Below are 13328 nucleotides of genomic sequence, written 5' to 3'. Positions count from 1 at the left end.
GTTTTTCTGCATTTAAAAAAAACTTTGTCAGTTCTTTCTGAACCATGTTACTGGCCTCTGGATTACGTATCGTCACATCTGTTCTGTCCTTCAACTCTGTCCCAATAACACTGATAACAGCAGTGAATCAAGCACTATCCGTGATACACCAGCAGGGAAAGATCAAGATTCGGCTCTGGGATGCGTCAGAGTTCAGAAGTTGTATTAAAGTCAGCACAAATACACAAACGCACACATAAATGTGGACCTTGAGTATTCTCACAGCTCGTTGCCTATAAAGCAGTTCTTCCTTCTTCTGAGGGTTTTATTAAGGCATCCACTGCACTGAAATACGCTCATTTGTGAACGTATGTTTGGAAAACATAAGGCAGAATATGAATATCTTTATATTGATATGCAACCTGCAGAAAATTTACTCCAATGCTCCATTTTAAAAATGGCTTCTTCAGGAAAAGGAGGGAAGTCTCTGACCAGCCGCAACCTTCTTTCCACAACAGTTTTTGAGCCACATAAATCCATATCTGCGATCTTACAGTGCTGTGTAAAACTTTTGTGTCCTGAACAGGTGGGCTGTGGCCTCTCATCTCCGGGCTCTTGCATTTTGGGCTCCTTCTTGAGGAAAAAGGAAGTTGTAGATCGATGTCACTAGCTGGAACAAACCCAACTGGCCCCTGTGAGTGAACTGCACAAAAATAAACCAAAAATGATTATTCAATAGGTGAAATATCTGTTGTAGGTGAAATATGATATTGCATTTAATACGACAGGAGATGAGTTATTATGAAACTATCCATTTTATAATTAAAGTCCACATGAATTTACATTCACAAGCCATTTCTCTTCAATAATTTGACATATTTCCAAGTGAAGGCTGCATTGCTTGCATCAGTTGCCTAAAACAATGACTTAATTTTCCCTGTCAGTCAAAAAGCAAAGTTGTTTTAAATAAATAATGCACAATAAAACCTCAGGAGCGTCTATTAAAAGGATAGTTCACCCAAAAATGAAAATGTTGTCATCATTTACTCACCCTCAAGTTGTTCCAAACCTGTTTTAGTTTCTTTCTTCTGTTGAACACAAAAGAAGATATTTTGAAGAATGTTGGTAATCAAACACTTGAAGGGTAGCCATTGATTTCCATAGGAGAAAAAAAACAACAATGGCTACGTCAACTGAACATTCTTCAAAATATCTTCTGTTGTGTTCAAGAGAAGAAAGATACTCATACAGGTTGTAAACAACTTGAGGGTGAGTAAATGATGACAATATTTTCATTTTTGGGTGAACTGTTCCTTTAAGAAAGTAAATAGGGTCAATGTTGATTATGTTTGTTTTTAAATTGCAGGTATCTGCCATGAGATGGCGCTGTGACCTCAAGCTTCACTTCAAACTCCTCCCCTTCCCTCTAAATGCCCCTGATGGACAGTTAAAGCAGCCAATCAGCAGTCAGGCCATCTGTGTTGTAAGTGGTGTTGTGGTTCAGCCTTGACTATTGCAGTATGTTGCATAAGCGACTACTCTCACTGAAGGCATGCTAGATGTAAAAGAGTTAGCAAAGCTGTAATTTAGATGAACTTATTTAAATTATTCTGACCCAAATTATTTTTAATTGTATTGTCATCTTTCTAGTTTTTAAGTTATGCAACCGCCCTTCTGTGAGAACATGAAGTTTCAGGTTTTTGATTGTATCTGAGCTCATGTCTATAAAGCGTACATTTCATTAAGACATCTCAGTTGTTGCGGCTCAGCATTTAACGCACACAGACACAGACAGTGTTACTAAAGAAGGTGTTACATTTGAGAATGTGGTCACATGTCTGCTGACGTGGAGTTTTAGTCTGTCTAAATTTAGCCAGCAGTATAAACACACTTCACATCCTCTTTCTGAGCTCACACACAAACTACAGCCAGCCTGGGTAATGCTGAACTTGCCAACTTTCAAACCCTTGATAAATCTAAAATCATGTAGAGGGTGTGAGTTAATATGCCTCTCTTATAAATGTAAAAGTCACTTTGGATAAATGTTAACATAGATAAGTCTCAAACATGGAAAATGTTTACCTCTAAAAAAAGTCACATATTATTAAACAAGACCAAGTTGTCTTCATTTGCTGTTTGTAATTTAAATGTACTTTTTAAAATACATCTACAACAAAACCATTGTAAAAAATCCTCCAATGGGCATATTTACATGCTATAATGTGGCACTTCTCAAAATTATATAATAAAAAGTTCAATTACAAAACTTTTTTCCATGTATCTCCCATATTGTTCTTATTTATTTACTTACCCAGATAAACACTTTAAACTAATCAGATTTTACCACAAACCTTAATTAAAACCAAATAATAATGTTTCAATAGTCATGCAGCCTCTATAAATAAGTTTGCTAAATAAATATAATCTAGTAATTAAACTCCTCCATCATAACTGAAATGTTATTGGTGCACTATATATATATATATATATATAAATATATATGTGTGTGTGTGTATATGTATGTATTCATCATTTTATGTAAAATTGATAAAATCTAAGAGAACTTGAGTAAACAGGATGAGCTAACCAATAATGATGTCATTGCTCCCTCTGAGCATTTGCATGAGCGGCATTGAAATAACAGACGATGGTGTCATTGCACGTTGTGACTGAAACCACTGCAGTGAAACCACTGACTCTGTCACACACCTGTGCAACTCTTTTACCCATCTGATTCACATCGGCCGAGAGGAAAGGAAACTTAACTAGTATGATCTGAAATCACTCTTACCAGCTGAAGATGTTCCTGCTGAAACTGATCCCCCATTTCACGCAATTTACGTCCAATCTGAATCTCCACGCTAATTCCCATGTCACGTTCGTCTTCTTTTTCTTCTGGTCTCGCTTCGTCGGCCTCCCTTTCTTCGACGTTTTGTACGCCATCCGGGACAGGTTCGAACAGCGCGGGGAAATGTGCACGAAATCCAGCATTTCCTTCAAGATAAAAGACATATTTCTATTATTATTGTATAGTGATATAATAATTATTTTTATGGATATATTATAATATTATATAAAATATTTAAGAATGAAAATCAATATCTTTAAAACAGTTTAGTACTTCAGTTTCAACAAAATTTTACATGCGATCCAAGGTCAGTAAATAAAAATGCACAGGGCAAAAATGCCACTGAAAATGCCATTAGGTATAGTTTTTTATTTATTATTTAATTTTTCTCTCTTATCTAATTATAAAGTTATCTAATTTATCTGTTTTTATAATCTAATTTAATTAGTTTTTCTACGTTATATATTAGGGATGCATGATATCGGTATCGGCCAACATAGGGTTTTTTTATGTTATCGTTATCGGCCCGAAAAGAATATTTGGCCGATATCTTAAAGCAGATAAATAATGTATTATTTCCTTTAGCTGAGACACTTCAGATGCGCACGTTCACCATGATGGTTTTCAATTGCTTGAAATATGATTGGAATCACTTCAAAAAGGAAAATACAGTTAGGTGCAACATGTGCAGCACAAATCTGTCATAGGCGACATCAAATTATGATGAGAACATCATTATAATTGTGTGCTTGGGACATGGCTTTAATGGTGAGACTTTTGTTTTTGTAATTAGGCACTCAAAAATTATATACAAATTTGGATTTAGATTTATCGGCCAATATATCGGTTATCGGCTTTCAAAAATTAAAAATTATCGGTATCGGACAAAATGTTCATATATGTCCCTAATAAATATATACATATAAAGACACTATAATGGCACTGGCACTATAATGTGAATGAGGTTACATTTGTGTTTGGCCATAATACAATCTCATAATCATATGATATAATCATATAATGATATGATGCATATTATGTATCCCTACCATGAAAAAGTGCTCTTGGCCCTGGAGCCCCAGGGGCCATAGTAAGTGACGCAAGGCCCCTGGATCCACAGTGAGCCCTGAATGCAGTCCTGGCATCCACAGCTCCACAGGGAGATGATGTGTCTCTCCCTGAACCCTGGAACGGTGCCATATCTCCGACTCTCACTGAATTCAGGACAGAGCTCACTGTCTGCGTGGATCTGTCTTCAAAGAGTCTGTGTCTGTTAACCGCTCGACGGTGGGCGTCTCCGTTCTCTGAGCTCTTGACTCTTAGTGGTGTTTCACAGCAGCGAGGAAGCTGTTCCTCCTCCTCATCATCCATCGGCGGAGTCAGCAAAACTGCCCTGAAATATAACACAGACTGTCACTCAGTGCCATATTGGAATTCACATGCTGTTCATTTTTTTCCGTATATTAAACAGGGCCTCAAAAAAGTTTATTTGCTTCTGTTTTTCTTTCTAGTCCAGTGGTTTTGCTTCAGGACCCATATTTTACATTGGATATTAAGTGGCGACCAAACACAATGGCAAAAATGTTACAAAAGTAAACATTTAAATATATAGGTTATATATTGGTTTACTACTAAGTGACTGATGAATTTGTCCCAAAATTTGATTGGACGCACAGTTTTGGACATAAACAACATAAAACATGGCGATTTATCTTCCCTTTTAAAAGTTGATAAGCTTATTTATTTTCTAACCCAAACCATGTTCAGTTATCATATTATCTAAGCCTTTTATGATTTGCATTTAGCATTGTTTTTCCTCCCTCTCCTCTCCAGTGCATTTTAGGAACACTTGGCCTTATTTAAACACTGAATCTCACAGAGAGCTCACCCACATTCACAAGAACAACCAAACACGCCAGATCTAAATAGGTTTAACAATGAATCATTACAATCAGACAGTTGATCAGCACGTAAGTGCAACTTCTGGCATCAAAGTGCAGTGAGATGACTAAGATAGTCACAAACGAAACCGCCAAAACGTCAAATGGCAACATTTCAAACGAGCCTCATACAAATGAGAGGAAGTTTAAGGCTTGTGCTCAAAAGAGTTTTCCCAGAAAACAATACATTTCAAATCTGTACCATCATAACAAGTCAGTTTATGAATAATCTGATCAACTGAGAGTTACAGTACAGATGCAGTTATAGTGAAATTGGTCAAATTGACAAAGCACAAAGAGTTGCATGAAGAGATCTCAGAAATGCATAGATGTGTAGTTTGTTTGCAGTGCATGAAGTCTGCAGTGAAAAAGACAAATAATAAATTAAAAACCCAGATATTTTATATTTTTTAATTATAAATGTGTTAATAGATTGATTATCACATGGACAGATAAATATCAATGTGAATAACACTCTTAATCCCTGCTGTGAACCAATATGGGGGGGGGGGGGGGGGGGGGCTGGGGCTGGGGGGAGGGGGGGTGGGGTGTCAGACTTGCTTGGCCAGGCTGAAAGACAATTGAAGACCATCATCAATCTCTACAATTATTTAGAAAAACATTTTAGGCTGGGTTAAGGTGTTGTTTTCAGCAGGGAATACAAACCAAACTAAAACATATACCATAAGGTAATGCCAAAATAGAAAGCATCACGACACCATGAAACATGTGAATGTCACTCTTTGATATTTCAGATTTTTTAAAGTCTAGATCTGAACATCTGAATCAGAACATCATATTGGGAATATTTCATTGTATTAGATTATGATCGTTGTTCTGTAATTTTTAAAACACTTTCTTTCACAGATCAAAACACTGAAACTTTGTTTTGTTTTTCAATAGAGCAAACCACCAAAATCCCAAACTACAGAATGAAACTGGAGCAAATGAGACAGAAACAGGAGACACTCACCGCCAGCGTTTGAATGTGTCTGTCAGTGCTGTTTTTATTCCGCTTTTTGTGTCAGAGCTCTTTTATTCCGTCTTCACTCTGCTTGTATTTACTAACACAGACTCGCTCCGTTTTCATTCTGCGCCCTCCGCTCGAGTTGTTTGTATTGGACACGAGCGCGGCGAAAGTCCCGCCCATCTCCGCTGACGTAACATGATATGATAATTAGCCCAAAGAGGCGGTTGGTGTTGTTGGTGCCCGAGGGAAAAGGTCAGTTTAGGGTTTGTGTGTTGACTCTGTCAGTCTCTTTTTATGTATAAACGGAGCATTTCAGCAATTTTATCACATTAAACCATTCAAACTTTGGAGATTAGTTGTCGTGTTATTTTTTTTTAAACAAACAAACTTTAAAGTGCTTTAAACTAATCAAAATTTGAGAAAAGCGTGCTTCCATCGACAGCCTTATTGTGACGAAACGTTTTCCAACTGGAAATTGCAAGTAGGCTATTTTGTTATATTACTGCAGATTTGTAACAGATAGAATATTTTTGGAGGATTTGTTGATGCTTGAAATTACATTCTATTTGCTGTTTTTGGCAAGTTATCAGTCACATGACAGATTGCGTACTTCTGGGGAGCATTAAACTATTGAGAGTATATATATATATATATATATTCTTAATAGTTTACACAATTCTTCCAATGCTGGGATTTTAATGCCCAAGACCACCCCTATATCTTATATAGGCCTACAGATAAACAACAAAACGCATACAAAAAATTTTAAGCACACTTCAAAAATATACACATTAAAAAGTCAAATAAATTTAGATTATGCTCATCTATAAAATGACACTTTTTTAATGCATATAGCATAAATTATTAACAATTATTAATAATGTAACACACATTTTCCATGTGTGTGAAGTATGGAGTATGCTTTCTGTCTAGAGACTTGCGCTTTCCGAATCCCGTGTGAAACTGACTTTATGTTGAAGTGGTACTACCGGCCCAATTAATGAGCGGCCCACCAGGAATTTTGGCACTCCAGGCCAGTGTTGGGGAAGTTACTTTTAAAAAGTAGTGAGTTACAATATTACGTTACTCCATAAAAAAGTAACTAATTCCTTAACTTATTACTTTTTATGGAAAGTAATGCATTACATTACTTTTGCGCTCGGGTCGAGTATGACCGGTTTCATTTGGTGCCGTGACCCAGATGGGAGTGTGGTTTAGGGCGGCGAGAGTAACGGAAGTAGGCCAGTTAGAGCTGTGCGTGTAAACCTCACTACCTTGGCCTCAACAGGCACACTAGCTATTGATGCTAGAGGCTGATGTCTTTATTGTCCTTGTTAGCGTGTGCGCCTCCCACACGAATCCCAGTTTCGAATCCCGCTCAGAGAATGGTCAGGTACTGGTTACATGTGTGTGTGTAAATTGATTTTTTTTTTTTTATTGAGTAGACATATATATATTTACTTTTTATTGTTGTTTTTCCAATGAAAGAAAGAACTTCATGGATTTGGATTTTTCCTGGATTTAGGAATACTTTCCAAATTGTATTTGATTTTGTTGTCCTTGCAAATCTTCAATATCCACAGGAAAGCTTGTTGTTTTTGTTTTGTTGTTTTGTAGTGGACTGGACATATACACTGACCTTGATATCTGTCAACCTTACAAGTTATTATTGTGATCAGTTTGTACACTTTTCCATTTTCTACATTTTTGTGCATGCATATTTTCTGCCTAAGCCAGAATTTAAGTGCACAGTTCAAGTGCACTTGTTGTAAATGGGCAGTGAGTCACCTGAATATCACAGTCTCCCTGTTCTCACTCGCTTGCGATGACATCATCCTTTCCGACAGCCGTTGTTGGGCTCAGCATTCCTGCACACACTGTTGCTGCGCTTCTCAACCTTGAGATCACAACGGCTAATTTAAAGATTAATTACTGTTCTAGAAAACTCAACAAAAAAAAAGAATGTGCTGATTAACATGTAAGGAACTTTTAGTTTATAGTGTGTAAGCTTTATACAAGCCTGTCTGATTGTTTTAAGCCTGCATGCAAACTTCATTAGTCAGTGCAGGACAACACATTGCTGGCAGGGATTTCATTTTGCTGAAATGCTGGGATGGTTTCAGATGAGGATAAGGTAGAGACAAATCACTGACTAGAGGAAGAGGATTGAAATAGACTCAAAGTGACTCTGTTTCTACGGTAACTGTGGATGGGGAAGTACGAGAGATGAGAGCGAGGCCAAACAAACGCTGGCGCTGCCTCCGTGGCAACAGCTACATCATTGGTTCTTGTTTCATAGTAAAGACCTGTTTAAAAAAAAAAATCACAAGAGGCCCAGGAGACACCTCCCTCACAACTGCATGTTGCATCAGAAAGATCCTACAAGAGGAAGAGCAAAACACACACACACACAAACACATCACATGCTCCACTTCACTCTACAGCCCCCTCCTTCCTCCCCGCTCTCCCGCCAAAACATCTCAGCGAGTAAATCCTGCCTAGAAACCAAACAGCTGACTTCTGCCTCTCTGTGATTGGTGCAGCTCCCTAGCAACGGCGTGTGTTAATTCAGCCAATCAGGCGCTTGGTTTTCTGCACTTTCAACCAATAGCAGGCAGCCGCAGCTTACCCAGGCAGTAACAGTGACTTGGTAACTGTCCGGAAGAACAGAAAGCAACTGTGATTGGTGGGATCCGTGCTGCGTCCTCATTGGCTGCTCATGACGATCTCTCAGTCATTCATATGTTTTTGCGGCTGCTCTCTTTTGCCCTGAAGGGATACACCCACAGCAGAAGGTCAACTTCTCTTCAACCTGATTGGCCGAGCAGCAACGTGGACTCCTAGTAACAAACCACAATTGCTGAAACAGGGTGTGGTTAGGCTTCTGTCAGTCATCCAAATGCTAGCCAAACATGATGTTGTTGCTGCCGGTCTGCTCATATTAAGAAGTATTTTGTGTGACAAACAGGCCTTCATTAACACACTTTTTGCTCTGGGAGTAAAAATCATACTTCTGTGTTTGTTCACACATATTTGTATTACTGCAACAGTGTTTGCTAAGATTCACTGCTAATATTTGCATAGCTCCTGTTCGGCATCTGTCAGTTTGGTTGTTTACATTGGTTCTCTCAGGAAAAAACAACAACAACTTGTTAATGTCTTTGGTTACTTTTTTATTTCGTAACACTTTATTTTACAGTGTCCTTGTTACATATGTTACATGTACTTACCATAGTAATAACAGTACATTATGCATAATTACATGCAACTAACCCTCAACCAAATCCTAATCCTACCATAACCCTATAGTAAGTACATGTAGTTGCTTAATATTACTCAGTACTTAAATGTATAATTACATTGTAACAAGGACACTGTAAAATAAAGTGTTACCATGTATTTTTTGCTGCAACCTATTTGTCTAATTTTAATTTTGAGCCATTTTACAATCTATTTATCACACATTTATCATTTACAACATCATATTTGGGGTCTAACTGGTCCAGAAAGTGTTAACTTGTCATTCTCCTGTGTTTAAACTTTAGATGTGTGGAGAGCAGTGCGTGATTCACCTAACAAGAAGAATGAGTCCCCAGATGAATGAAAGACGAATCAGAAGTGACATCATGGTTGTAAGATTGCATGACATCATGCTTCAAGGTAGACAGATTATTGTCAAATTTGAACCAGAATTAACTGGCAAAGCAATTAGCAGTCTCAATGATCTAGATAAATATAATCAGTTTAATGAATAAAGTCTTTTTTAAAGCTAATTAGATTATTTTCAAAGGCATTGGTACAGCAGGCTGCTTTAAGCTATAAGCAACATTGGCAATAATCTAAGACTATAGTGCCTATACAGATATTAAGTCCAGTCTTTGATTTATAAGGAAGATTTGTAAGAAAATCTCTGCCTGTTTTGCCCTGACCACAGTATTCAGAGATCTTACCGTTTGGGGTGCTTCTAACACATACAGTACTTGAAACAGTGTTGTTATTAACTAAAAATATAAAAAAATTAAAACTATTTTAAAAAGATCAGAAATTGAAATAAAACTTAAATAAAGTAAAATATTTTATTAGTAAAATATAAAATATTATATGAAAAACTTTTTTTTAAACTAACCAACTAACTGAAATAAATCAGTTGAAGTACTAAACCAAAACTGAAATAAAAATTTAATTAAATAAATGTATAAAAAAAAATGAATAAAAGCTATATAGAAAATAAATATAAAATAAGAAAAGCACATAACAAATTCACTAAAACAAAAATACAAGTGAATTCAAAATATTAATAAATGCTATAAATTATAATAGTATAAAAATTTGAAGAAACGAATATCAGTGTATAATATCCTACATTAATATTCCCCGCTTATGATGCTTATAATAATTTCAGATGAGAAATAATTCACATTTACATTTATGCATTTAGCAGACGCTTTTATCCAAAGCGACTTACAAAAGAAGAGCAAAGCATTCATCAAAGAGCCAATAATCGTAGTACACAATGCCAGGTTTATAGACAACTACATTAGGAAACCAGCTGGAGAAGAGAAGAAATGCATAGTTTGTGTGTGCGTTGGTTTAAGAGTGTGAGTTCATTGAGTGCTTGTGGAAGAGGTGCGTCTTCAGCTGCTTCTTAAAAGATGTGATGATCTCAGCAGTTCGGGTGGAGGTTGGCAGCTCATTCCACCAGAGAGAGGAACAGAGAGAGAGAATGTTTTGGAGAGTGACTTTGTGCCTCGTTGTGAAGAACAACAAGACGTCTCTCATTCAGTGACCTGAGCTGGTGGGAGGGAGCGTACATTTTATAGTAGTGGGTTGAAGTATAGGGGAAGCAGTTCCAGTGGTTTGTCCTGAAAGATCAGGAGGGGTGTAACATGATTTCTCTTAGGCTGATTGAAGAATAGATGAGCTGAGAGGCTTAGTTGTGCTGGTTGTAAGGTCCGCTAGTAGAGCATTGCAGTAGTCCAGTCTTGAAATTACAAGCTTTTGGACAAGTCGCTATGTTGCATATTCTGACAGGAAGGGTCAGATTTTCCTGATGTTATTGAGCGCAAATCTGCTTGAGATGTGGGTGGAAAAGCTCAGGTCGTCAAGCACTTCCTTACTGTCCTGAATGGTTAGTGTTGTGGACCACAGTTGCACAGTGATGTTGTGGTCAACTGATGGGTTTTACAAGGAGCTCTGTCTTCGCAAGGTTGAGCTGCAGATGACGCACCTTCATTTAAGGAGAGTTGTCTGAAAGGCAGGCAGAGATACGAACTGAGACAGTGTGGTCATCAGGTTTAAATGAAAGATTGAGCTGTATCATCTGCATAGCAGTGGTTGGATAAGCCATGTGCCTTTATGATTGTGCCCATGCAGAAAAGAAGATGACCAAGCACTGAACCTTGAGGCACACCGGTGATTATTAAATTTGAGGTTTGAATTATGTTTCTATTCGTTCACCTTCAAGATGATATAATTAGTTAATTAGCCTACAGATGTAGCCTGGGAAAACCCAGACAACATCCGGCAAATTTAGATTTGCTCTGAAAGTTAGTCTGGCAAAGAGCTCATTCAAGCCCATTTCCAATCCGTCGAAATCGAGGCACCAATCAGAAACGTTGGGGCGGGCTTTACACGATGAAGACAGCGCTGGGATTTTGAAGCAGATTTTAGCCTACATTACAAAGATGGATGCTGCCGTCGAACATCACTCGTTCGAATCAGCTATCGCGTCTGTTTTAAGTGATTTGAACGTTTCCTTTTAGTTAAAAACCGAGCAAAGAACAACACTCGGAGATGTTTCTCCGCCGCTCTGCATACGTCATCTCCTTCATCGCTCTGATTGGGTTTAGGTCTATCCGTGACGTCCGTTGGTGATGTCCCTCTGGAAATGATTTGTCTATGACGCTTTGCCAGACCGTAACTCAGTTACAACTCAGAATGGTCTGGTTTTAACCAGGCTACTACTGATGTCAAGTCAAGTCTCCTTTATTTATATAGCGCTTTTTACAATACAGATTGTTTCAAAGCAGCTTTTTACAGTGATAAACAGGAAACTAACGCAACAAAGTTTGTTTTGGCTGTACAGCAGCTTCAGAAGAAAATAGTAACATTAATTTCTGTGGTAAAAAAGTTATTAGTTTAGTTCATTTAGCTGTACAGCAGCTCCGGAGAAAACAGTGATGTCATCTTCCAGCTCAGTTCAGTTCCCATATAATGGTGTCAATGCAGGCAGATCAATAATATTGTTGAACTCTTTACTAGACTAGCATATCCATGTCACTCCATATCTGACCAATTTTGGCATTACCATAATGTCCTTTATGACTTTACAGCTACTTTTTATTTGTAATTGTACAATTAAAAATGCTGTGGCACTGGCAATTTTAGGCTCCTTGCCACTTTTGTACAAACATCAAAGATTTTAAGATGGTAAATGGTGTTAAACGCAGCTGAGAGTACCACAACTACAGCTACTCTTATTGGTAGATGCAATCATATAGTAGTTAAAATTGTCAAAGTATATATATATATATATAAAAAATATATAAAAAAAGCTTCTGTATGAATACATATGGGTAGCCATGTGTGTGTATTAGGGTTGGGTATCGTTTGGGTTTTATCCGATTCCAGTACCTACTCGGTATTTTTTAAACGGTTCCGGTGCTTAAACGGTTCTTAAATCGGTACTTAAGAAAATGAAACCGCACACACTTTATCAAAAAATAATACCCTTTAATTTACAGGGCCAAACTGGACACAATATTAACTTAAATCTTTAAACAATATAAATACAAGTAACATATGGTAATAATAAAACCAATATAAAATAAAAATTCATATTTACATAATATCAAATGAAACAATATTGTATCAAACAATGTAATAATACTGGAGATTAATAGAGATTACTAGCAGGCAGAGGCAGAGCTGCCAACTCTCACGCATTGACCGTGAGACTCACGCAAATGACCCTTTTCACACAGAAAAATCGCGGACAAAGAGGACACGGACAGACAAGACAGAGAAGGTTACTTTTGATAGGGAACAAATCCACAGCTGTCAGATTCTGTCAATATTTTTACGAGATTCACACAATAAATAACGTTTTGGCTCTTTGAAATGTGACAGATCGCTGTAGCGCGTCAGTTCAAACGGCACGTGATACAGCAGCCTACAAATCCACTGCTTCTTTGAGTGAACCTATGAAAGAGAACATCTCTGGTTACTGGTGTAACCTATGTTCTCTCAATAGGGAACGGGACGCTGCCAAGCTCCTCGCGCTGCCGACCAGCTTCCTTTTTCGGCAGAGAAATCTGAGGAGCAGATGGCGCGCGCGCGCCAACATATGACGACGTAAGTGCGTCGATGCGGCGCCCGCGCCATCAGCCAATGAATTGGCTTGATTCTATATGGGATTCAGACTATCGGCACACCCAGAGGGCGTTCTGACACGTAATTTTACACGTGAAATGCAGCCAAACCTTGCGAGAAAGAGCGCGCTTGCGAGACAGAAGAGACTGTGCTCCAAACTGTGTAGCACACGCACGGCGGAGAGAGAGCGAGCGAGAGACCTTGTGTGTGTGCCTAATGA

At 37.9% G+C, this 13328-nt stretch overlaps 1 protein-coding gene across 1 annotated transcript; it reads right to left on the bottom strand.

The window, feature by feature from the left end:
• Positions 1-580: 580 nt before the first annotated feature.
• On the bottom strand, positions 581-5850 carry bmf2 (BCL2 modifying factor 2). Its single transcript, XM_056269469.1, has 4 exons — positions 5741-5850; positions 3877-4220; positions 2771-2973; positions 581-682 (listed from the first exon to the last, which is right to left on the bottom strand). The coding sequence occupies exons 2-4, from the start codon at positions 4196-4198 to the stop codon at positions 581-583; spliced, it is 627 nt and encodes a 208-aa protein (XP_056125444.1). The 5' UTR covers positions 4199-4220; positions 5741-5850.
• Between the last annotated feature and the right edge of the window lie 7478 nt (positions 5851-13328).

The sequence above is a fragment of the Rhinichthys klamathensis genome, unplaced genomic scaffold (genome assembly GCF_029890125.1).
Source record: "Rhinichthys klamathensis goyatoka isolate OS25496 unplaced genomic scaffold, OSU_Roscu_1.1 h1tg000281l_1, whole genome shotgun sequence".
NCBI lineage: Eukaryota > Metazoa > Chordata > Actinopteri > Cypriniformes > Leuciscidae > Rhinichthys > Rhinichthys klamathensis.
This window is presented reverse-complemented; position numbering and strand designations above follow the sequence as displayed.

What these genes read in the sequence shown, in the direction of transcription:
- bmf2 (XM_056269469.1), bottom strand. Translation starts at nt 4,198, where the DNA reads ATGGATGATGAGGAGGAGGAACAGCTTCCTCGCTGCTGTGAAACACCA. An exon ending in GCCAAGAGCACTTTTTCATG is followed by an intron (nt 2,974 to 3,876) that starts GTAGGGATACAT and finishes TTTATCTTGAAG; the next exon opens with GAAATGCTGGATTTCGTGCA. An exon ending in AGCAGGAACATCTTCAGCTG is followed by an intron (nt 683 to 2,770) that starts GTAAGAGTGATT and finishes ATTTTTGTGCAG; the next exon opens with TTCACTCACAGGGGCCAGTT.